Below are 25,181 nucleotides of genomic sequence, written 5' to 3'. Positions count from 1 at the left end.
TTAAACTAAGAGGCCTCAGTGCCAATAATTACCAGTGCAACGAGCTCTAGCTAGCCAAACATAGAACCAATTATTGATTCTACCACTGGGCAGAGGTAATGATTTCTAGCAATTAAGGGTTGAAGTTATTTGGGAACAACCTTTACTATGCTGCAGAACAGTTCTAATTTCATGCTTCAAAAGAAGAACCAGCCTATAACAGCATCTTTTTCTAGAAAACATTTACCACTTCATATTCATGATGAATGTGAGTAAAAACATAGCATAAAGAAAGGGGTGCCTTTTGTTACATTCCTTAAACCAGCACTCACAAACCTATGACCGAATGCACATGTCAACACTGATTAGGATAAAATCTTCAAGATTTAGGAAAAATATATACCTAAATCTTCTTATTCTCTATATACACGATTTAAAGTACACAAATATGAAATCAAATTCCTTTTAAACAAGTATGGTATAATAATTTATGATTAATGATTACTCAAACGACATAGCATATGAAAACCATAAAGGACCTCCCAGTTACTTATCTTTTATTTTAAGTTAATGCTTATTCATAGCTTTGAATTAACAGTTACTCATATAACAGATTTGATCTGGTAACCTTTATAGTAGCAAACAGCCTGCGGTCCCTCTGAATAATGGTGACACTTCGTGAACTATGAGAGCCTTGATAACGTAATGCTGCTCAATGGTCCTTTTCTAACAGCCGACCCATGTGGACAAGCTAAGCTTCTGCTTTACAAATAAGACAGTGCTGTAATGCGGAAAGTATATCTGTGCAATCATGCTAGCACTGGGGAACATGCATGCCACCCTGATAACTGGAAAGCAATGCGAAAGGATGCCAGGTGCAAAGCAACAAGCTGCAATTAAGCGACCAGGCATCTAGAATTGTAAACTCAAACCTCACTGCCGGTCATTAAATACCTCAGTTCTCTTTTTACAATTTTTTTTCTTTTCTCTGAATGAGTGATTACAGCAAATGGTCTGCCCTTTTTTCAATATTCACAAAATTATGCCAGCCCTTTCCATTTATTGGAATATATGAACAATATAATATTAACAGTAAAATTGGCACCAAGAGAACAGTAAAGCATCTATGCTGCCATACAATTCCACTTTCTCCTCAGCAGGTTGGTGACTAAATTCAGTCCAGACTAGTTAATATTTTGGCCAAGCGACCAAAAAAGTAGCCATAATGTTCAGCCCCACTTTCTCACTGGTTTGGTTGGCCATTTTCAGCACGTCGTCTACCACTTCCTCGTAGAGCTACACATTAAGTGTATAAGCTAGCACTTTTCCCTTGAAAGACAGTTAATGGATGCATACAGTCATGGCCATTTTTTGCGCGAGGCTGATGAGATGCAAGCTTGACAAACTGGGCACACCACCACCACCACATAGCCAAGAACTATACAGCAGCAAAACTCCTGCTGGAGCTGTTACCTGCTGTGCTCCGGCAAAGGTGTGGTAGTAGGAAGACACGTAGGTCATGATGGCACGCTCATCAGGCATGGCCGTGCTGTTCATGTCTGCTCTCGCACGCACACACCACACCAGGCAGAGGGGATGCAGAAACAGGGCAATAAATGGAACCACAGCACGCCACACAATTAGTTCCAGAGGGGAAGGAAGGGCATGCACGTAACACTGGCTTCGGACACACGCCCGCACAGCTGCACAATTGCAGCCGCTGACTAACTAGACGTATACCACCGTCAAAATACCAAACATAAAACTGTGACAGGAACTGCATCTGCCCTTGAAAAATATTCAACGCAGATATCTGAGAGAATTGGAAGGAATACATGGCTAACATAAGCACATAAACACGGACACAGAGAACACACTGATATAACAAGCACTTGTTATCGTGTTCCTGCATTGTCTCTGTGCCCGTGTTTATACGCTCGTGTTAGCTACGTAGCACCATAGCATGGTTACGGTACATGTGAAATGACGTTTTGAAAACCGTTATGTCTACCAGTCCAGAGAAGAGAGAGCCAACTCAATGTAAGTGCAGTTGACGAGCATATCTTCTGCGGGTTTTTCAGAACAAACAAACTGTATCTTGATATATTGTAATTTGAGCAAATCACCCCGCATTCTGGAAAAACAAGCAGGCACCGCTGCACTAAGCGGAGACTGTCACAGCATGTGATTATAATGGACAACCTGCACTAGTTTGTTTCGCACTGAAAATGTAAACTGTGTTGGAAACAGGTAAGCTGGTAGCCCGAATAAACTTGCCACCAACAAACTCAAGAGTGAAAGCTGGAAGAATAGACAAATTTAAAAAACAAAAACAAACAAAAAGAAAAGACTCCTGGACGTTCAAAACTGTCAGCCAAATAGAGTTCTCTGGTCAGTTACCATGTGCAAACCATGTCACGCAGTTAACAAGCCCAGGATTCGTGGGCAAACCTATGTCAGAAAATTATTACTGAGCAGGCAATAAGCATACATACAACCGTGAACTAAGTGTTTTTACTTTGAGAAAGCAGATGCAGATTTGACTGAACAAATCAGTCTTTCAGATGATAAACCACGCTCGTGTGAATTATAGGTTTAAGCATGCCGTTCAGCTACACTAGAGCTTCTAGTAAAGACACCCAACATAGGTCGTCTCTCGCAGTTTAAAGAGTTGAGAACTGTATACTCAGTGACCCAATTTCATTTATCCATTCAAAGTAAAAGTAACCAATCCTATCCTGCTCACAGGGAGAAAGGAGGAGGACGCGTCCACTGCTCAGCAAACCAGCTACAAGAGGAATGGGGCAAAAAGACGCGTCGCAGACGTGAAATTCGAGTTAAAAACACAGCACACGGGAGGGTGAGTCAGTTAACCGCAAAAAATACACTGCAAAACCACACCAGGCACTCTCGTCGAGGAAGGAAGTTAACCATTAACGGGGGACAAAGGTAAGAGCAGTCCCACATGTTTCCAGTGCAAATGCCCTGCATTCCAAGGTGGTCACACATTCTGCGTGCTGGTGTTGTGGTTTTACCTGCTGCGCCCCCTGGAAGGCGTGGTAGTAACATGACACATAAGTCATGACAGCCCTTTCATCTGGCTTGGCAGTGTACACCATGTCTGGAGGGGGCGGGATGAACACCACTCGGTTATTAGATCAGTGCTTCACGCAATACCACCAACTCTTCTGCCGTACAACTGCCGTACTTCATAGGCTGTGTGAGAATTTTCTGATCATGCAAGTGCTTATGACCTAATGACATACGTTCATGTTGCCCACTGCCCTGTCACAGTATTACTCAATGCTAATCCCTTCCTTAGTCCACTTTCCTTTCGTTTTTTCTTATGACTAATAAGCAAATTACAGTAAAAGGTTTTCAGAAGATAGATTCACAGCATCTCCAATGGATGCCATTTTCAACAAAACCAAAGTCATCTGGGGCCATTATATCATCAAGCAGGGGTACCGGGCACCGCTGAAAGATGATGAATTTACTATGAATGCTCAGAAGGATAACAATGCTGCAATAGCTCGCATGTGATCTGATTTGGTGTCTCAGGTTACTGGCTTTAGTCTCCCAGCAGAAATTTCAGTGTAAATTAGTTCCGTGTAATAATACATACAGTATTCATTATTGCTGACACATGACGTAATCTAAGGCCAACATACACAAACAAAATAATAACATTTGTTACCCATGGCCACAATACGTACAGTCGTGAGAAAAAGTGGTATACAACACTCAGCCAGTGGCACAGGTCGAGAAAACTGCATCGAAATGCCATCTGGCGACAGCGTAAGGGACAGTGACAGTGACACATGCACGTAGACCAAATGGGCCACTGCCACTACTGTCTCGATCTTAGGTAACTGTTGCCATATAAAGTTGGCATGCAGTTTTCTTGAGCTCCGCTACCGGCTGAGTGTTGTATACCACTTTTGCTCGCGACTGTGCATACTGTACAACACAATATGCAATACAAGTAGCTCAAAGCATACAATTTTCCTAAACATTAAATCGACCCCACACCGGCATGATTGCATTAGGTACTAAGGTGCGAGCTGCGTCCTCACCTTCTGCGTCTAACATCCTAGGAATGTTGAGGTGCTTCTCAGCAACGTCAAAGGCCAGGTTGAGGTTGTCCAATGGGTTCTCCTGCACACGTAACAAGGATACTAATCAATCACAAATCACACATTAGGGATGCCTCAAGAAAATGAGGTCAGGCCATGAAAAAAAAGCCAACTGCAAGGGGTGAACTCACCTTCTTCAACTTTCCATAGTCAAGGAGATCGGGCCGGTGTCTGTGGATGAGGGCGCAGAAGGCCAAACCATCCTTCCAGCTGTAACGGAGAAAGGGCAACGTGCATTTAGGACAATGTTTAGGCTAGTTACGCGTGAATTCCAAGTATGTTTATAGAAAGGTCGAACATCTGTGCTGTCCAATATACAGTCATGAGCAAAGGTGGTATACAACCCTTAGCCGGTGGCGGAGCTTAGGAAAACTGCATCGAAACGCCACCTGGTGACAGCGAGAAGGACAGCAATAACGACACATGCGTCTTGATAAAATGGGCCACAGCCATAATTGTCTCAATCCCAGATAGCTTTTGCAAGTTGGCGTTGCAATGCAGTTTTCCCAAGCTCTACCAACGGCTAAGTGTGCAACTCATTTCATTACCACCATAATGACCACCTTCGGGACCACCACCGTGTTCTAGTAATTATAAAAATATTCATCCTTGCCGGGTACCAACTGTGGCTATCCAGTTATTCCGTACAAACCTCCCAGCTACCCTCAGACAACTGCAATTTCCTGTAGTCCACACCCAGTACATAGACCACAGGGCTTAGCTTTTGCTGAACGTCCACACCCAGTACATAGCCCGCAGGACCTAAGTGTGCAACACACACAAAACTGCATGTGCGTACACGGCCCGAGTACCTCAAAACCTCATAATATCAAGCAAGAATTTAAAAAAAATAACACACAGCACTTCCGTTTCCTTCATTTACCCCCCTGTCACTACTAGTTATGCCCATCACAGTCTTGTCCGAATCCATGTTAAGCTTTTCATTTCAGCTAGCATATTATCAACGAGCCTTTGTCCCGCAATCCAGACAGCAGTCTATCCACCTCTCAAGTACTTTTGCTCTCAAAGTGTCTCTAAAAGCTAGAACTTCCAAAAGTCAAATAGACAAAAAATATCTTTTCTAAGTATGGCACTCCTCATCATCAACCGACCATTTTGCACATCATGCCTGCATGAGCTTATGCTACTCGAAGACATCAAAATGTTCCCCACTTGCCACAGCCTCCTTGATGCCTCGTGTTATGAAGTAATCCTAAGCACATACCATTACATAACTGAAAGCAAACAAGAATGAAGAAAAGGTAGGGCTGCTCGATCCTGCATCATGGTTCCTAAAGATTCTGGTGGTTGCCACGTTCATACATGACAGTGATGTGAGCCCAGAAAAGCAAATAAAACAAATGAGCATTTAGATGACACAGTATATAGGTCGCATGCCTGAGGTGGAAGTTCTGGACGTTGACATTCTTGTACGGGGCAGTCTTTCTCTGGCACCACAGCAGCAGACCTTCTTTGGCAGTCATCTCTGCAGGCAAAGGAGAAGCCAGAAAAAAAAAAAGAATATAAGCATATACATTTTATGAAGCTCCAGATGTGTGACGAACAATTCGTCCCAATGCAACTAAGACTCGACTGACACTAGCAGGATAACCACCTGATCAAAATGACCTATCATGGAAACTAATTCACTCTTTGTATCTAAGGCATATAAGACCCTTAAAGGTATAAAGACACTAAATTGCTTGTTGTGCGTTTTCTTCTTTGTAATGATGTGCAAGACACCAGTATTAATTGATGACCAGATTGTATTTGCCTACAGCAACTAAATAATTTATGATAAAATTTATCCCAGCACCAATCTAGATTTCTGTTTCAACAGCTGCATAACAACTATGGCATCACAGGTCGCACGAAGCATATGAATCCTGCAGAAAAACTGGAAGGCAATCGCTGATAAGGCACTTAAATTATCTGCAGCCTACCTCAAAAGCCAGAAGCAGTGATTATATCTGTTTTCTTCCTGGCTCACGCGACCTATACATCACAGCTGTCACTCGGACATTGAAACTGTTATGTCTTGAGCGTCAATACAAAAACAAAAACATCCAACAAAATTTAGCGTCTATAAACTCCTTTAAAGTGAAACTAAACGGAAATATTAATGAAACAAGAACCCATGGTAGACCGATGAGTTGCCTTTCTGGAATACTTCCGGCGTCTCTCCTGTGTGTAAAGGCTTCTCTGTTGCTCATGTAATTGCAACTGAAAATCCCACCTTCCTTTGCTCTTAACACCTCCATGCAACACGAGCAGTGTTAAGTCATTTTTATGACGTGTAAAACTCCAAGCTCAGAAATAAGAAATATTCTTTGTACCGCTGATCAGACTGTCCTTTGATACAATATTTCTCACGCTTTGAGATGGAGTGGCTTCGCTATTCTGAAAAAATGCGCTGAAAGGCTGCACATGGCCTGTATAGGTCGTCCTCTTAAAGCTTCCGAGTACAATCTCTTCACGCTGAACGACTCTGCACAGCAAACTACACAAACGATGTCCAGTGACCTTGGTCCAGTTTCAAGGTCACTGAGTCGGAGACAGGCGCGGCACTGGGTTGTACATGGAGTAGAGTTTTCCCTAAAAAATTACAGCCTATTTGCATAGCTAAACAAATGTGATCAAAAGTAGGTGCCCTAGCACTGCTTACATCTGCTATGCTTTTCTATGCATTTTTACTTGGTTATGCTTTAAAATGTGTTGGTTTTGAAGGTTCTCGCGCATATGATATATGCCTAGGTTGGGATCACAGTAGGAGAGGAAGAATGAGTAAAGAGTGGAGAGAAAGACGTGAGGAGAACACAGGGCATGAACAAATGCGCTGTAGAGTTTCGGCATCATGATATTTAGAGCAGTTACAGAAAATCCCCAGGCCGAAGAAAGTAATTAAAGAACAAAAAACATTTGAGATCACTGCTGCACCACTGGGGGATTGCGTAAGCATTCTCTGTGGAAGAAAGAAGAGAGACAGAAGAAGAGACTTCTGGTTAGTGATGTCACATTAATACATTAACGCCCCATGAAAGCTGGGTACCACGTGACTCTCCTTGGACATCGACATTACCCCCTTGGTTATGCTTGATTGACTTAATTGGCTCTAGTTAATTAACTAATTATCCTGCATGCACCAAATTTTCTCCAGCAAGATTTTTTTCATCCTCTATCTAGTGCAACCATTCCTTTTCTTATAACTCATTTCGATCCAACGTAATCCTGCGAACAAACTTCTGGTGACGCGACCTTGAAAACATACCCACTTAATGCTTACGCATTAAAAAGTGCGCCTGAATGTGCTTTATGATGCAGCGAGCGGCATGAAGCCGAGGCCTAGCGAGCACCGCGCGTACACGTCGGTCATCCGTGAAGGCTGTTGGATTACTGACGCGATGGGAGAGAGGCCGCAGTTGAGGGCGAGTGAAACGGAACTGCTCAGTCCAGAGTAACATGCGGTTTTACAACACGACCCAGTGACAGTCATGACTATAGAGGCTTTTAGCAGAGCGGAGACATACCAATGTAGACGTGTATACAGGTTTACCGCAGAGTCACGGTTTCTAGTTTCCAGTGACTCCAGTTTACCGAACCCCTCCGACGCAAGCACGGTGGCCACGATGGCCACCACCCCTGCCACTGCGCGGGCGTCGATAGGAGGCGTTCAGTAAATCGGTATACGTCTATGTTAGTACGTCTCCACTCTCCAGTATGCTAAATATCTCTAATAGTTCACCAGATGTGCGCCTCTCTCTCATGGGTGCAGCTGTGCGGCTGCTCCGCCTACTGATTGCCTTATCAGTAAAGCTGCGTGAGGCATGCCTCACCACCTTCTCTTTCGCACTTCTTGTTCATGGCGAAAGTGGCTTCGGACAGACGTCAACGAAATTCGTGATTGCAGCTAGTAGCCAGATTCAGCGGAGGCAACGGAGAAAATCCGTATAAGGCACATCGCCGCCGGGTTCACTTCCACTAAAGTCATTCTGCCAAGCACAAGTTTTACAGCAGTGTAACTGTGTGGCGCTTCGACGCAATCAGCACAAGTCACGCCAAGTCATCCTACGACGTTTGGATGCACGTGCATACAGACAAAATATGAGAGCAGAATAAGCTTTCCCTGCGCTCTAATGCATACCATTCGAAAACAGGCTTCGCTGTACAAACCTTCTACGGAGATGTCCTGGATAGCGAATCGGAGGATGATGGTCCAGATGAGGCCCAGCGTCATCTTGACGTTTCCGTCGACGATCTCCTCGGCACCGATGGAGACCAGCTTGACGCCCTTGGAAGCGATGAAGTCCAGTGCCTTGTTGACGTTGGCGATCTTGTGGAAGCGCATCTTGCCCCGGTCAGGCTTGGGCAGCGTCTCGCCCGAGATCACCTCCAGCAGAAGCATCAGCTTGAGCCCATTGCGGAAGTCCTCCTCGATGTTGTCGATCTGCGTGCCCGCCTTGCGAAGGTGCGAGTTGCACCACGCCGTGAAGGTCTGCGAGGGAAAAGAAGAGGAAACCTGCAGTTGCACACTTGGGACATGCGACCTCATAATAGATCGAGCTAATGAATCGTGATTCCGTGATGTCAAATAAGTAGATCCTAACCGAGATATCACTTGAAGCTTTCCCGATAGAAAAATAAAGAAATATGGTACAGACCAAAATTGCCATATATAGACTCTCCATAACCTTTTGTACCACTGCACCATTAACATGTTCTCGGTCTTTTTGGTAACACGTAGGTCAAGAAAAGGTGCAGAGCAAATGTAGTGAATGTCCACGGTGCATGACAGTTTACGCAGCAGACAGAAGGGCCCCAGGAGAGAGGCAAGCCATCTGCACCTTCACATCTTTGATAAATTGGGAGTAAAAATAATCTAGAGGCAATCAACTGCATGGGTCAATGCAGAGGAAACGAAAGCTTTTTTTTTTTTTTTTTTTTCCACATACCAAGTTGCTCCAATTACAATTTTATTTCCATTTTCGTTCTACTCCAATTCTGAATATTTTCTCATTCAATTTTTATTCGCAATCGCTTTTCAGATTAATTTTTGTTGCATCATTTATAGCCCACCCTCATCTCCCTTGTAAGTGGAGAGGAAGATTAGCGGTTGGAGGATTGCAGAGGGAGTTGGAAGGTGGAGACTTCACACACATACAGACACGGCCGGGACAGTTCTCGCCAGCTTGGCACGCTCATATTGACATATATCGCGTAAGAAAACGCTTTCAAATATACAAAAAAGCATGTGCACCCACTCACATGTTGAGACTGTGAACAGGCGTTCATAGTGTGAAACGGCAGCTGTTCGACAGAAGAGTCGCGTTTAAACTAGACACAAATGTACGCGTTGCTGGACAATCGGAACTACTTGCAGCACAATGCCCACAACCGTCAACACATTTCTTCTTCTTTTGTTTCTTTTTTTTCCCACAAGAACTGCATGCCGGGCGATCATTCACAGACAGAGGACAGCCGTGACAATGGATGAGTGATGCACTGATTCACGATCGACATAACCACACTGTGAGTGCAGCAGATGACAACCTCGTGGAAACAGGGGTTTGCGGCGTACCTTAGAGTACGGCCATTCAGGATTTCATTTATATATTTTTTTTTCCCTGCTCGCCTCACTCATGTAAACCGCATGGTTAGATGATAGGCCAGTTTTTCTAAACAGTAAAAGCAAAGATGGACATGCGGCACGATGTCTCTCTCTGTCAGCTGTGCAGTGCAGCTGCAAAGCGCCAAAATCAAACAAGCCTGAATGTGCATGCCTACACGTACACTGTTTTTACACATGCTTTCTTTTTATTCTGGTAACGCTGGGCGATAGAAACCATATCTTGTTTGAAGAATTTAGGAGGGCGTGTTTTTAGTTCGAGAACGCCAAGCAGGAAGGGAAATTGGCAGTTGACGCTTACCATGAACTGGCGCCTTATCAAACACTGCTAGGTATGCATAATCCAATTTCAAACGCTACGCGATACGCATCCTCTCCCCCTGCGCCTTTTAAAGAGCAGCCAGTGATACATCATAATTAGCACCGTGCACGCTTGTTTATATAGGGTGAGTATGGCTCAACGCGCCATCGATGTCCACCGAAGAAGGATGGATGGAAATATAGAGAAAATGACCAAAATACAAGTTTACTCTGACGCAGCGTGAACGATAGTGTACAAGTATAGGACGCATGTCAACACATTTTGCCAAATGAGACACTTGGATGTACGCGAGACCACGAACTCAAGCTGAGAGCTTATAGAAACACTATCTATTCACGCCATGGCGAGACCATGCACAATTTTAAAACGGCGCTCTGGGTTTAAAACACAAGCATTCATATGCCGATGCCGCCGATACACGTCGGTACGTATGGTATATATACAACAGCGACTGCTCCTCTGGCACAGTGCATCGCAGGACATGGAAAAAAAAAAAGAGAAAGGAATAGTGGTAACGAGGCTACTAGCAATCGATCAAGCCCCCAGTTTCGTAGATATCAGCAGAGCAGCTAAGTCAACCGCTGCACTACAGTATGTGTGTCCTCCATTGACCTCCAACAATTAATAGACCACCACCTGTTATCGTTTACATCGTATACAAGCTGCAAGCCCCACAAAACTCAACGGCCAACACCTTCATGCAGCGAAAACTTCCGAGAGCACTGCAGAGACTGCACTAGAGAAATGAGAAAGCCTGAGCATTGCTGCTGCACAGTGGAAATTTCCGTTCCTCGGCACGCGTTCGTTGCAGTGCTCCTGCAAGTGAGGGATTGGGGGCACGGCTGCATCGCTCCTGTCGGAGGTAGCGTTCGTGTGCCGTGTGACATTTTCATGCAACTTGATTGTCACGTGACACGCTCTCTCCTGGAGACGGCTATGAAGCCGTCGTGTCGCGACCTCTACGTAGTTAGCGCGCTCGGTTGGTGAACGGAGGGGTTGAAGTCCTAGTCCCAGCGAAGGGCGAATTTTTTTCTTACATTGTAACTAATTTACTGGATTGGCTATGGACTGATTATGGACTCTCATAGTAACGTGAAAATTTTATGCAACCCGACTGTCATGCGATACCCTCATAGCCATTTGACATACTCAATGATCATTAATGTAATTAGCTAATGACAACTGATCACGAGTTATGACTAATGAGATGACTCCGTACTGATTATTCACTGCCTTTATCATCCCCGGATCTTGACTGACGATGCCACATTCGGCGGCACATTTTACGGACACTTCCTGTGCGACACAGCCTAGTAAGGCTTTCGCCTTAATAATTTCACAACTCGGTTGTTTTTTTCTATCCTAACGATGATTATAGTGCCCCAAGGCACAGAAGGGATGAATTATGCGAACAGGATAAAATTGATGCGGTCCATTCCCGGGACCCAAGCAGCACCAGACTCTTACAGTCTCGCAACGCTACCTACCCCTTGTTTTCTTTTCCGTCGGTTTCCCGCGTCAGACATTTCGAACATACGAGCAAGAAAATGAAGGAAACAGGGTGAAAACTTGGCGCCTTCGCCAACAGCAGTGTTTTATTCTCCCGGCACCAGCAGCAAAGGCGGCCAGTGCTCGCGCGTTCTTCGAGCGCTCGTCAGCACAGAGCAGTGGCTGAGGGCGCAGTGAGTGGCCCGTCTCGGCCCCAAAACGGCCCCGGGGGACACGATGAAAATTCCGGGCCGGAATTCCCTGCCAAGAAGAAGAAGGTCGAGGTGAAGGAGGAGTCGCTGGGAGGAAAAGAGGGGGCGTCGTCACCGACCGTCGGTGCCAGTTGATCGCCGGCGCGTGTTGACGGAACACTATTCCTGGGTGGCGCGCCGCGACCTCCAGGCGGCTCTCACGCCCAGCGAAAGCGGGCCACTGGCGCGGCTGCTGACGCGAGGCACGTTTTAGCATAACATCACCGCGATGTGGGCTTTTCCGTAGTGTGCACGCGGATATCCAAACATACGCTGTCGCGATCGCGAAGAGGTGCCGAAAGCTCTCACGCTCCCAGTTACACCGGACATGCGTCGAAGTGCACGCGGAACTCCAGGGAGGAGCAGAAGACGCCCAGATAGCACTGCTCACACACGTTCGAGTTATCCCTTTCACTACCAGGGTTTCTACACTATCGGTGATTTGGAGCCAATATATGTTGGCTGAGCCAGCTGGCATCTCTCAAAACTGCAATTCACTGAAGAAGCCTTTATAACCGATCCACTCATTAGCGCTGATTATGTTTTCGGCGTATTTTCATTCCTTTTCGGCGCCAGAGTGGAAAAAGTTGTCATATATAAGACAACTTTAAAACAAGCAGGGGGCAGGGGCAGTCAAAATACAAGCGTTTCGGGGTAGTTCGGCTGGAAACGCTGATTGGCCCAAAATTTGTGACGTCATATATGACGTTTACAGCCGAGCTACCCCGAAACGCTTCTGTCAAAACACGCAAACGATAGCATACGATGATGATGAATATAACAGATGGACAGGGCAATGAGAGACAAAAGCTAACGGACGATTGCGTGCGCGGCTCCATAAGATGCCTTGATGCACATTCACTGCTCCCGGCGCGCCGCGCATGCGCACCAAGCCTTCCGGGGGCGCTACGCTCGCAGTCAGCTTTTTCTGTGGCACTGCCACCAGGGCTAGGCAGGAAAGGGTCAGACACAGAAGCACAAGTGACATTCCGGTAACTGGCCAAAAGATTGCTCCTTATCGTTTACTGGCCCGACTACTTGGCGCAGTGACACTGGCCCGTCTCGACTGCAAGACACTGAAAGTTGACCGCGAGCGTAGCTGCGAAAGTCTCCGTAGACCTGTACCACACGGTGCTGCAAGTGGCATATAACAGTCGCCTGACCTCCGAGCTTCGCGCCAGACTAATAGACGTTGACAAACGGAACTTACGACGGTGATAGATCAACGGCCTCTGTGAATGTCCTCCACAGAGTCCATTTGCAATGTTGAGCAACGTTAAAGCGCAGCGCATGAGTAACAATCACTGGATGACGGATGCAGTCACTTGACACAAGTGTTGACGGTGATTCATTGCTGTCCGTCAAGGCGGACGACGGCCGAAGAAACCAACGCAGACGGCGAGGAAAAGGACACGACACCCAAGAAAAAGGAAACGAAATACGGAACACGCAGACGACACAAGTATAGTTTGCGAGCATGCGAGCAATCTGACCCAGAACAAGAGGCGAAAAATAGACGCGCTGGAATCAGTTGCCCTCCTTTTTTTTTCTGCCTGCTTCGTCCCACGGTCGACACCGGAGATTCCGCAACGGTTCACGAGCATCTGAGCCACAGCGCATTCTATCAGCGCAAGAAGGCAAAAAGAGAGAAATCCAGCAGGCAAGGATGTGCAACACCGAACGAGAGATACACGGCGTTAGGAAAACGAAAAGAGAAACCAGAGATACAATTCATTACGGACGCGACGGAAAACGTGAAAAGAGTGCAACCGTTTTGCAACGCAGTCCGCTGCAGAAGCTCCGTTTATCGCTTCCAAGAAAATTAACAGACGCCGATTTGAAAGCTATTCCCATACAATGAAGACTATCAGTTGTACAAGATTACAATGTCCTCTAAAAGGTTTGGTTTGAGGGGTTTAATGTCCCAAATCGAATCAAGCTATGGGTCCTCTAAGATGGCAACAAAAAGAAAGTATTCAGGTAAAACAGCTTAGAATGGTGTTCGATACATCAGTCGTTGTACAGTGTTTGTGCAATGGATTTAAGTTAACCGGAACTCGCTTAATTATAAATTCCGCTCTTTTCGAGCAGAAGATTTGGTACCAAGAAAAGACACAGAGCAAACCGCTCTCTTTCCAAGTTTCAATGATCGAAGCTCGACGGTTCAGTAAAACTTGCCGCTGGGCTAGTTTGTTTCATTCTGCTATTTGGGAATTTTGGGAATGCCTGCAGCGCGATAGAGACGGCACGTTTTATCGTAGCGCGATCAGCGATCCGTTACCGTGATCCGCCACCGTGCGTTCAAGTGCGCATGCTCAGGTCACCTAGACAGCGTCAGATGGCGCTACTGGACCAATCAACGCGAGAGCAATCGGCAGCGCACGGTAGCGGATCGCGGACCACGTTGTGCAGAATATCTTTTGCGCGTCGTTTCCTCTGGTCTCGTGTACAGTGATCATATGTTCATATATTCATTACATGTATGTATCCCTCTTATTTACATATCCTGGTTACTAAACCACTCTTCGGACTTTTGCGCCCCCTAATTACACAACACCTAATGGGCCTCTAATGTATTTCCCATAAATGAAAGACAGCAACAGTTAGCGCGTGTGCCGTATGCTATTGTCGCACTCGACCCCATTTTCCACCCCTGCTAACGAACGATGTGCCGTTTTAATAGTCAAGCTGACGATCTTGACACACAAGCACGAAGCTTCGCACCAAGCCGATCAGATATGTGTCGTCGATGCAACCGCAAGACACATAAAAAGATGATCTCCATCGCCGGAGGAAAAACGAAGTGAACGATTTCGAAGGCTGAAAAAGCTTGACACGACGCGCAACAACATTTACGCCAGCAGAGCTGGGCACGCGTCCGCAGGCGACCTTTCTTCGAAAGGAGTCAAAATTTTCAAGCTTGACTCTGGAGTTGAGTTGATATTGCGCTGCAATAAATTAAGAAACTTGAACTACTGATTGGAGCTACGACAAAGAGTTATTTCTTCGTGTGGATTGAAAGCAAAAAAATAATTTGGAGTAACGGCAATAACGATTTGATGTCATTGTAAAATAATACTTTTCAGTGTCGCAGTGAAACAGTAGTGTAATTTAATAAATTATGCGCGGTTTTATAAAAGTAATTTTGCAAGCATGTTTCACTACGCCGCCAAGACCACGAGCTTACTCCAGCAAGCGCGCCGACTACCCCGCCAAGCTTATTTGCATGAAGCAGCAGCAAACCCGTCCTTTACGATTGCAGAAATTCCCGAAGCAAACAAACTTCGTCCCACCGCAATCCTTTCATGCGAAGTGGCTGCTCAGGACAGTCGCGCCCCCGAGGCCACGCCGGAGCAGAGAGCCCCGCAACAACAACCGGAAACCACGAAGAGAAGCCACGGAATTCCGTACCACCAATCGCCCGAGGCCAACCAGTCGCGGCCAAGGGCGGGCGTTTAATCGCGGCCTACAAAGCGAAAGCGCATGAGCACGTACAACCAATATACAGTAACGGAACGGAATGCACATTTCATATCACCGGCACTCAGGTGGGTCGCCGGAGAGGCAAACGTTCCGTCGCTGCAAATGTCTTTGAAAAGTGCTCGTGTGCCTGACAGTGTTAGTTCAGGGTTTCTTCAGCTATCAGCCCGCAAAGTGCGCCTGCAGTGACAAAAAAAGGACTCAGAAGACGACGCGTTTTATTTACTGTCGACACTTACACTACACGCCCTTGGGGTATAAAGCTCAGCGGACTGCATTTATAACGTGGCAATCAAGCCTTGACGAAGGTGCGAGGGACGATGTCACCAGAGGCTTCATTCCACCACCTCGACCAGCACCACCTGACATTGCACGGCGTACGGGCGTATTTCGCATTTAGCCTCCGTCGAAGTGGACAGCCGCTGTTTTGTCGTATTCCTACTGAAGAAAGCTGATACCATAACCTCGGACAGGCTTGTCATACTGTCCCACATTGTCATAAATTATGTATAATCTATGATATGGCATTTTATGAGTTTTGACATTGCATGATAGATCCTAAACGAGGTTATTGCACGATAGAACCCCCCCCCCCCCTTTTTTTTTTTTCTGTAGACGTCACCTAGTAGCAAGGGCCATAGTTTAGATGCGGCCTCTGAGGTCGGGTTTCGATTCCGCGACCTTGAGATCAGCTATGGAACCTCACAGCGAGAGTCAGTGCGGCGGGCAAACGCCTAATTATCTGCCGTCGCACAGACAAATCTTCAAAGCTAATCATCTGCACGACGAGGCGAAACCCCGACGGCAGAGCTAATCGAATTTTACAGCAGTCATCAATGCAGGGACGGCGTTAAGGTGTCACGAGTTAAGTATTCAGTGCCAGCACCGCCACCGCATTACGCAGTACAATATACGAAGAAAAACTTGCTACAGACTGACTTCTGCCACGTCTGCGGTACCCAAGTATAGAGCAGGTATAGCTTTCGTTTTAACCTATTTTTTAATTTAGTTTCCAGCGATCCGCGGTGCAACTCCACAGAGGGATAAACCCTTCACCTGAGGGTACACAGACCCTGAACACCGGACTTCTCCGGCCAACACACCTTATTCGCATCTAACACTCAAGCGGCACCTATGCGCTAGCAAAAAGAGAAAGAGAGAGCAGATATTATTTTATTATAATGCATATGTCCTACCGAAATAGTGATAGAACGATACAACATCAAAGAAAACCAAGTCGCCTCTCCCCTCTTCACCCCTTTCCTCCAAGCTCCGTTTCGTTCCCGCTTCAACTGCTCCCACCAACTCGACTCGGGCCGCCGTGTTTTCCTCGCGCGGTCAGAATTAGACTCGGCAATGCGTAATGCGGCGAAAAGAGCACCGAAAAAGAAAATCGAAGGAAGGAAAGACAGAAAGGACAAAAAAAGAAAAAAAAAAAAAAACGGCGGTCCCACCGCAACGGGGTCGTACATACGAGCAGACGGAGGCGTCCCGAAAATGAAGTCACGCAGCGCCATTGCGCAAGCGCAGCAGGAGCAGACGACGACGCCGTCGTCTGTGCGCTCGCTAGCATGAGCAGAGTCTATTTTGGCCAGTAGCCGCTGCCCGTAGCTTCGCGAAAGCCGGCACCGCTCCGTTTTTAGAAGGCGACCCAGTCGTGCACTCGAGTTCCGGGGGGAGACGACGACAACGGACCGACCACTGTAAAGACTCTGAAGAGCCTCCAAAGCAGCGGTGGTGCTGAGCTCTTTGAAACCGCTGAGAGAGAGAGCGAGAGTGAACGGACGGGGCGTGCTATAGTAGTCCTTTACGGGATGGAAATGAGTACAGATCTGAAGACAGAAGTGTTTCCTCTCGGGCTCATCAGCACCCACCGCAGGGGAGCTGCCTCCTTGTGTGGTCCAGAGCCTTCATCAGAACAGGTGCGAACACCTATGCCTCATGAAAAAGTATGGGAACCGCTTACAGCAGGTGATTAGCAAACACTGAAGGAACTTGCTCGGAAAACGTGCGTTTAAAGACTAGGTAATTAAAATGCTGCCAACATGTCAATAACGATGCGGAAAAAAGGTACGGACAAGCTGCTCCGACGCCAACTGCAAGAAGCTGACGATTCCAGGGCAGAGTTTGGACCAAGATTCGACTGCACTTTCCATGTCAAGTCAGGCAGCTCGAATGAGCCCACCAGCAATGAAATGCTTGAAGAAACTTAAGAACGCGCTTTCCCTAAGGGAGAATTTCGCGATTGGGATACCAATATTGCGAAAAAAGGACTAGAAATTATCATCAGTGATTTTCTACTAGGAGGCCCTTCTTTACACGTCGAATAATGGTTCGTAGAGTGGGCTTCAGCATGATGCGCACGACAAGCCTTCGACGAAATCCCCTGAAGACTGCAGGTGGCGTCATGCTCGGCAACGATAATGAAATAATCAACGCGAAATCAACATGAAGTTGTAAACAGCTCGCAAAAGCTTCGGAGGCTGCGGAATAGTGATGTTCCCATCAAGGATGTAATCAGTCGCTAGCATCCACATATGGCCATAGCGAATCAGCTAAGAAGGACAATTACAAAGCTTTCTCACAAACTTCGCAGTTGGAGCAAATACTCGTAGTAGTCATAGGATCAAACCCCGGACTAGCTGTCCCGGTAAGTCATTTTACCCACGCGTATCCAGGACAGCCTCAGGAGGGCAGACTTGACAACTCAAAGAGGAACCGATGCTAGTCCAGCGTACTTATAGGAGCGCACCAAGGTGAATTGAATTAATGAGTATATACTGCCCCGGATGAGAGAATTTCATTCGCCCACAAGCTTCAGTACAAATGAACGATCGAAGGACGGTGCCTACAAGAGCCGCTGCACGTCATATAAATATGTTTTAGAAAGAACACATACAAACAAAAAGGCGACTTTCTGTGGTCGTTATGAGCTTTTCTCCATTCCTGTCCTTTATTGACTGCCCGTTCTTTCTAAAACCGTGTACCACACTGCCCAGATTTCCACTCTTCAAGTTATACGAGTGCATTACCGCAACGACAATTTCCAAGCTGTTTCCTTCGTGTTCTAGATTTTCTTCGCACAGTGCAGGTGTTAGTTTTATAATCTGCTTCTTTTCGCTGTTATTTACTTCCTTCTCTCGGCCTCTTTTCTTTCCTCCTCTATTTCTTCCCTCTCTCCATCTGTCATTTCCGAAGGCGACAATGACGTTGGACGCACGCGTGACAGCAGTAACTGCAGCCCGCTCGCTGGCTCCATTCAAGGCAGCCATGAGTGACGCGAGGCCCGAGCAAAGAACTAGCGTCGAAGCAGTGGGCGCGCCCCGTCAAAGCGACGCCGAAGCACAGCCGTGAAGAAAACGTCCAGCAGAGGTCGGCAGCGACGTCGAAACAAGTGCCCGAGGAGGAGGAGGAGTACCGCAAGCAGCTACAAAGAAGGCGAGGGGGAAGGAGAGCGGTCCAAAAATGCTTCGTCAAAACGGCAGCCACCCCCTCATCATCCGTCCCTTTCGAAGAGTATCCCGGGTGCTCCTTGTTTTGGCTGTGACTCATCGCCAACGCACCCGAGGCCAAGGAGTTTTGCCCGCCGGGCTGCAGAAAAGAAAGGCCTCCTTACCAGAAGGCCTCACGAGGCCCGTATCTCTCCGAGCCAAAGCGAAAGCCTCTCTAGTGAGAGCGCCCCTTGGGTGGGCGGGATGTTGGAGCGGGTTTCTGGTGTAACTTTACGAAACCGGCATAAAAAAGACACACGTGACGAACACCGCCTACAAAAAGAAATACAAGTGACGAACACCGGACTGCTTTCAAACGAAAGTCATGCTCGATGTTGCGCGCTAACATTATATTCAGTGGACGAGGGTGTAATTTCACACTAGAATAGGAGTAATTACCATAGGTCGGCGCACTCATGAGTGCACTCATATTGCCTCACTCACACTCACGCAGTGGTCGGGAGTGTGAGTATGAGTGTGAGTGAGTAGCCGCAAACGGGAGCAGCCATGAGTGTGAGTGAGTAGCCGCGAACGGGAGCAGCCATGAGTGTGAGTGAATGCGAGTGTGGACGGGCATGAGTGTGAATGTGAGTGGCCGTGAATGGGAGCGGGCATGAGTGTGAGTGAGCGGCCGTGAACAGGAGTGGCCATGAGTGTGAGTGAATGACGGTGAATGGCACCGGGCATGAGTGTGAGTGCGAGTGAGTGGGGTTGAGTGTCACTGATCGTGAGTGTGAGTGCGCCCCTCCTCATGGTGCCGACCTCCCTTATTACAAATCTAGCCCACGTTGGTGGATTCCACTGAACATTCGTCTCGTGAGCATCATTACGATTATATATCTGCCATGAAATCTCCGTTCACAATTTACGTATACCTGTGCAGTCAATTAATTGTTCTCGCATATTATGCACTTTTTTTTTTCTTACACGCAAATATTTACAAATTAAGCACATAACTGCCGACTGAGTGCTTTCTTCTGATGCGAGCGAGTAGAGTGCCTCGCCACGTACCAATTAATCTAGAAATTATCCGATGTAATAAACCACGGAAGATTTCCTTCGCTACAGACAACTGCTCCGAAAAGCGTTCTTTACTGGGGCCCAGGGTTCAATGGTCTTGGACGAATTTCCAGAAAGCCTCATGCCGTCCTTCCGGCAACAAGCAACATGAAGATCTATCGCACCGGACAAAAAAGAAAAAAATTAAGGAAACGCGTTTTTAGGTAGACGTTGTGTGGTCTTTCACCATATACAAATCACTTGCGTATATGCATGAGCGTGTATTGAAAATTCAGCCCAAATCAAATTTGAGCAGCATGGAAAGGCGCCGCAAGCCTTTCCACGCTTCAAGACAGCAGTGGTTGCAATGCAGTCTGCTACAGAGCAAGCGTCGCCTGCCTGAAGCGTACTCATGTCATTTACCCAAAACTGCAGCAACCCAGGTAGCAGCAAACCAAACATTACACAAGTGCTTACAATTTCAGTGGTTTGAAAGTTATGAGCGCACCACTATAATAACGTGTAGGTTCTATTAAAAGAACGTTTGTTTGTAACAATGAAACGTTTATAATACAACATAAAATATTATATGTTAATGTCTAACATTATAATACCGTTTACTTCCAATGTAATGATCGTGTTGTTGTTGTTGTGGCTTAGGAAGAAGGAAAAGAAAATCCACGGGCCCGCTACTGGCTCTGTAGCTAAGCCGCCACCGCTGCCTCGTGCGGACAGAAGAGAAAATAGAGAAGAAAGAAAAAGAAGAGGGAGAGAAAGACGCGCGCCGCAACAACAGCCGTCGTCCACCACCACCGAAGCGGTGTCGGGAGCAATGACGGCCTACAACAGATAAAAATTCGGTGGCTGGCTAGCCCCCGCCGCTAGCGGCGGTGACGCACCTGTCCTAGCCCCATCAGGGGAGAACCAGTCTCCGACTACCCTTTGGCGCAGCGCCTCACTGCCATGCTAGAAAACTCGAATATATGCACGAGCAAAAAGGCAACGAATGTTCGCTGAGTGCATGTGCATGATTTCAATGCCTATACAAGCACATGCAAGACGTTTCATTTCTCACAACACTCGCGGCTCTTGGCACTTCCTCGAGTGACTAACTTCGCTTCGCCCTCCGTGCCACGTACAGCAAAAACAAAAGTGAGAAAGAACGAACGGACAGGAAATTGAGCGCCGGCCGAGACAGTAGAGAGATTTAGCCTACCGTGATCCGCGATCCGCCACCGCGACCCTCTACCGCTCGTGGGCGGGGCCACAAGCTGATTCGTTCCGATTCGGCAGGTCAATGTGCTGGATGGATGGATGGAATATAGGAGCGTCCCCTTTTAAATGGGGTGGTTTCTCCATATTTTCTCCATTTTTCTCCATATATCTTAATTATTGATTTAGAATGGTTAACTATAAACCATCATTCTATTTACTAAATTTTTGTTCCTACATTACTAACATTATGTCACTTCTCTGCTTTTAAGCCACCAATCTTCCAGTCGTTTTTTGCTAGTTTCCGCCGCCGGTTTATTCACCCGGCCACTGGTATCTCTAAACCCCAGAGCTTCAGGAACAGTGATTGCGCCTGCATCAACTTCCGGATGGATACCATTACATTCGAGTATAATATGGTCAATTGTTTCACTGGAGTTTCCACATACAGCACATGTGTCATCTCCATTGTTAAATTTCTTTTTGTAGCTGCGTGTTCTAAGGCAAGTATGTAGCGCCATCTATCAGCATCAAAGTGATCTGGGCATGCGCAATGGAAAGCGCGGTGGCGGATCACGGTGTGCTAAATCTCTCTAGTGCCTCTTTTCGGCACGCCAGAGGACGGTCGAGATCCGAAGGAATTAAAAGGGCGAACACAGGGTGAGAGGAAGAGGGTCGAGTGAAGAAAGGAGTGCGCGCAGCATCCTCCGAGAGAGATTAACGCCAGACCTCTACCAGGGCCGAGAGACGTCGAAGGTGAGAAACCGGTTAATCCTGCCGCACACGAGCGAACCAGCGACGGATGACGAAGTTAAGTCAAGCCGCACGAGGCTGCATGGTCCGACCGACCCTCATGCCGCGCCTTTGAAAAGGGGTTTGCAACGGGAGAGGGTGAGGTGAAGAAAAGTAACGTTTGGGCCGTTGCGTCGCGTCCAGTCCATTAGGCTCGACCTGGTGGGGTTTCTTCAACCGGTGCGATATGGATCAGAGACAAAGGGGGCATCTCCGCGCACGACTTCCGCGGCCAACGACGACGAAACAACAGATACGGAGCGCGCAGCAAGAGAACAGAGGGCGATGCTGCGGCTGTTGCTATCTCGGGGCACGAGCGGAGAAACTTTTCTTCCAAAAGGAGATGGCCCGCAGACGTGTGGCCCGATGGAGCGACCGGGCGAAGAGCGCAGTGCGCGTCAACAACTGACCTGTGGTCACGCGGAGGCCTGCTCGCGTTGTGGGGCGCCACGCTACCGGAATAGCTGTGACGTAGCAGACACTTCCGGTGACGTCAGCGATCGCGGCCGCAATCGTATCAGGCTTTCACGATGGTAAACACACACTGCTTCGCTCAAACTAGTGCTCAAACTACAAACGCGCTGAACCTGTCTACCCAAATAGAATTTAATTGCTATTCCTTGAAGTTGGCGAAGCCTTTGCAGTAAGTGGAAGGAGAGAAATCGAACTCTCATACAAGCAAACGCTCAGACTAAACGTATTTTCCGCAAACTTTACAAAAAATAAAGCAACGCAGCGGCAAAGGGACAAAGTGAGACAATGACTAAGCGAACGAGCTCACCGAGACTCCAAAGAAGCCCTCGTGGCGTCATCACCAAGCGGATGACGTAGGCGGGGCCACATGTGGTTTTTTTTTACTGAGCGAGAGCGTGCGACTCCGGCACTTGGAACGGTTCACAGCTCAGCGGAGGATAACCACACACGAAGTGTCACATCGTCATGACTTCCGTAAGCACACGCTATTCAGGTATCAAACCTGAAACGAGCGGTAGCGGAGGACCGTTTTGACACTGCACCTGTGTGACGTCACCCCTGACGTCCACCTTAACGTCACGTGTAGTTGACGCTAACGCTTTTATTACGAAAGCAATACTATACTCGCAGTTTCAAGCCTTCGCTTGACCCGGCCGCAGTTACGTCTTACCCACGTGACACTGTGACGTCACACCCCACGTGATACACGGGCTGGCAGGAACTGCCAACTTGGGTCTCTCGTTTCACATGGGACGGTTATGTCAGAATCAGCCTGCTAGGAGGACCCTGGCATCCACATTACCCCTATAGGCCACTAAGGCACGTTAATGCGGCTTGGTTAAAGCGGGGCTTTATATGTGGGCTGAGGAAGAAGAAAAAGAGAAGAAGAAGAACGCTCGGTCACCCGCAGCTAATGCTTTCGCTCAATATTTGGTTCAGCAGCGTTGAACCCTTGAAATTTTTTTCCCACTCGCAATTAAATCATCGTTATTTTTACGAACGCATATCGAAATGTGGTGTCCTCGAAAGGTAATCAATAGACCTCTAACGGAATGCAAGCGCGAAAACCGGCGCTAGCTCCGTACTTTTAATTAACTTTATCGGTGAGCGCACAGTAAAATCTATCGATCACATACCGGATGATTATCAGAATATCCTCTTGTGAAATCGGGCGAAGACTCAGCTATACCGATTAAACATGGACGTTTGGCACTTTTGCGTCTAAATGGTGCAGCGTATCGATTAGCTTCGTAAACGGGGAAGACAGGGCCCAATCAGCGTGGACAGATCGCTAGGAAATTATAACAATAAAAGTCGAGACACCCTAGTTTAACCAGTCCCGGTGAATGTAATCGCTTGAATCGATTGGACGTTGTAAAAAGAGTGCCGGCACATTCGGACAGTAGCTCAACCTTGAGCCACTGCGTTTCAAAGCTTAACAGTCCAGGCGCCCAGTTTTTCCAGGCGCTACATTCGGGGGGGGGGGGGGGGGGGGGGGGCAGACACTGCTGCTGAGAGTGCAGGGACCGACCCGAAGAGTGGAGGTCGTCGGTCGCCGCTAACGGCGGCTAATGAGAGCCAGGGTGGGAAGAAGAAGAAGCGCGACGAGGGACCCGGCAGCACGCGCGGCCACGCCGCTTTTGAAACGGCCCAGGAAGCGACACGAATCCAGAGAACGGGCCACGGAACGAAGGGCCGGAACGAAGGCGAGGGGGACAGAAAAGGGAAATATGCTACGATTAAAAGAAAAGTACGAAATACAAAAAAAAATAAGAAAGAGGGAAGAGAAAGCGAGATGGAAGAAGTAAAGAGCACAGAAGGAAAGAGAACGAGCGTGACAAAGAAAGGCCAGAGTGAGACCTCGACAGGGAGAAGCCGCCTCTGGATGGAAAAACGGCGAGATGATCCCGCGCAGCCGTGAGCCCCTTGTTGCCGCATGGCCGTCGGATGCGCTCTTTCGTCACCCGGGTGCTTTTTATACCTATACGCCACCAGAGCCGCCGCCGTGTCAACACAAACCCACGCAGGCAAGTAGGAATGCGTGCTTGACGCGCAAGCAGACGGCACACGTGTTCTCCCTCGCACACGCCCGGATCGCTGTTCCGTCTTATTTGGTCGCTCTTTTTTGTCTTCTTTTCTTTTTTCGATTCCGCCTTTTCTTTTCTCCCCCCTTGATGCGAGAGGGCGCCTCCATATCGCACTTCAGTATCAAAACACTCACGGCCACCACCATTCGTTCCCCGCCTTGAAAGGCGAAATCGCTCGCTTCTTTCTTTCGCGCCTTTTTGTTTCACATTCTTGCTTCTTTCTTCCGCGCCTTTTTGTTTCACATTCTTGAGTCGTTCTTTCGCGCCTTTTTGTTTCACATTCAGTGCAGCGCTCGACTAATCTTTCGCATCACGCGAAGCGCGACAAATCAGGAGAGGCGCGATAGCGATCGGGCGACAACAGGAAAAGTGCAAAAACAGGAAAGCGCAACTCGAACAAGGTACAGGGTCGTCCACTTCTAGCTGAAACACGCGGTCACTTTCTTCAAAAAGCACCATGGCGTCCGGCGCGGCCGCATATGGAAGCACCTGGCGGCAGTGCTTTGCAAAGCCTGCCACAATGCGCCGCCGCGTCGGATGCGATGGTGCTTTGAAGACGCCGATCTTGTGTTTCAGATAGAAGTGGACGACCCTGTACACGTGCCCTGCCTTAGAAACCTTGACGCAAAACTGACGATTCTCAGCGACCTCTACAGCTAATCAATATGTACTACCCGTACAAGCCATGCAAGCAGATTACTTCTGATTAACGAAGCAAATTTTTTCGCTCTCTTTTTCTTTTCAACCACGGCGAATATGCACTACTTAACCGCTTCCTGCACCACACACTGCTAGAAGTTTATTTTGTTTTCTACGAGGCGACCTCGCGAGCTGCCGACCCCGCTCA

The 25,181-nt window shown here is 47.6% G+C and overlaps 1 protein-coding gene across 3 annotated transcripts in view; it reads right to left on the bottom strand.

Moving 5' to 3' along the window:
- Actn (alpha actinin) overlaps window positions 1-25,181 on the bottom strand; it is a 92,499-nt gene that overhangs the window by 11,300 nt on the left and 56,018 nt on the right. Inside the window, exons 2-7 of one of the 3 annotated variants that reach the window (XM_084582884.1) lie at window positions 8,286-8,607; window positions 5,514-5,601; window positions 4,247-4,325; window positions 4,056-4,137; window positions 2,987-3,100; window positions 1,453-1,538 (exon numbers count right to left, since the gene is read on the bottom strand). In XM_084582884.1, the coding sequence (XP_084439010.1) occupies window positions 1,453-1,538; window positions 2,987-3,100; window positions 4,056-4,137; window positions 4,247-4,325; window positions 5,514-5,601; window positions 8,286-8,607 (771 nt within the window). The remainder of the gene's footprint in view (window positions 1-1,452; window positions 1,539-2,986; window positions 3,101-4,055; window positions 4,138-4,246; window positions 4,326-5,513; window positions 5,602-8,285; window positions 8,608-25,181) is intronic. The other 2 variants (XM_084582883.1, XM_084582882.1) reach the window with 2 other exon arrangements.

The sequence above is a fragment of the Amblyomma maculatum genome, chromosome 10 (assembly GCF_055883805.1).
Source record: "Amblyomma maculatum isolate TAMU_Amacu chromosome 10, ASM5588380v1, whole genome shotgun sequence".
Lineage (NCBI taxonomy): Eukaryota > Metazoa > Arthropoda > Arachnida > Ixodida > Ixodidae > Amblyomma > Amblyomma maculatum.
Note: the sequence above shows the minus strand (reverse complement) of the source record. Positions and strands in the feature narration are given on the sequence as shown.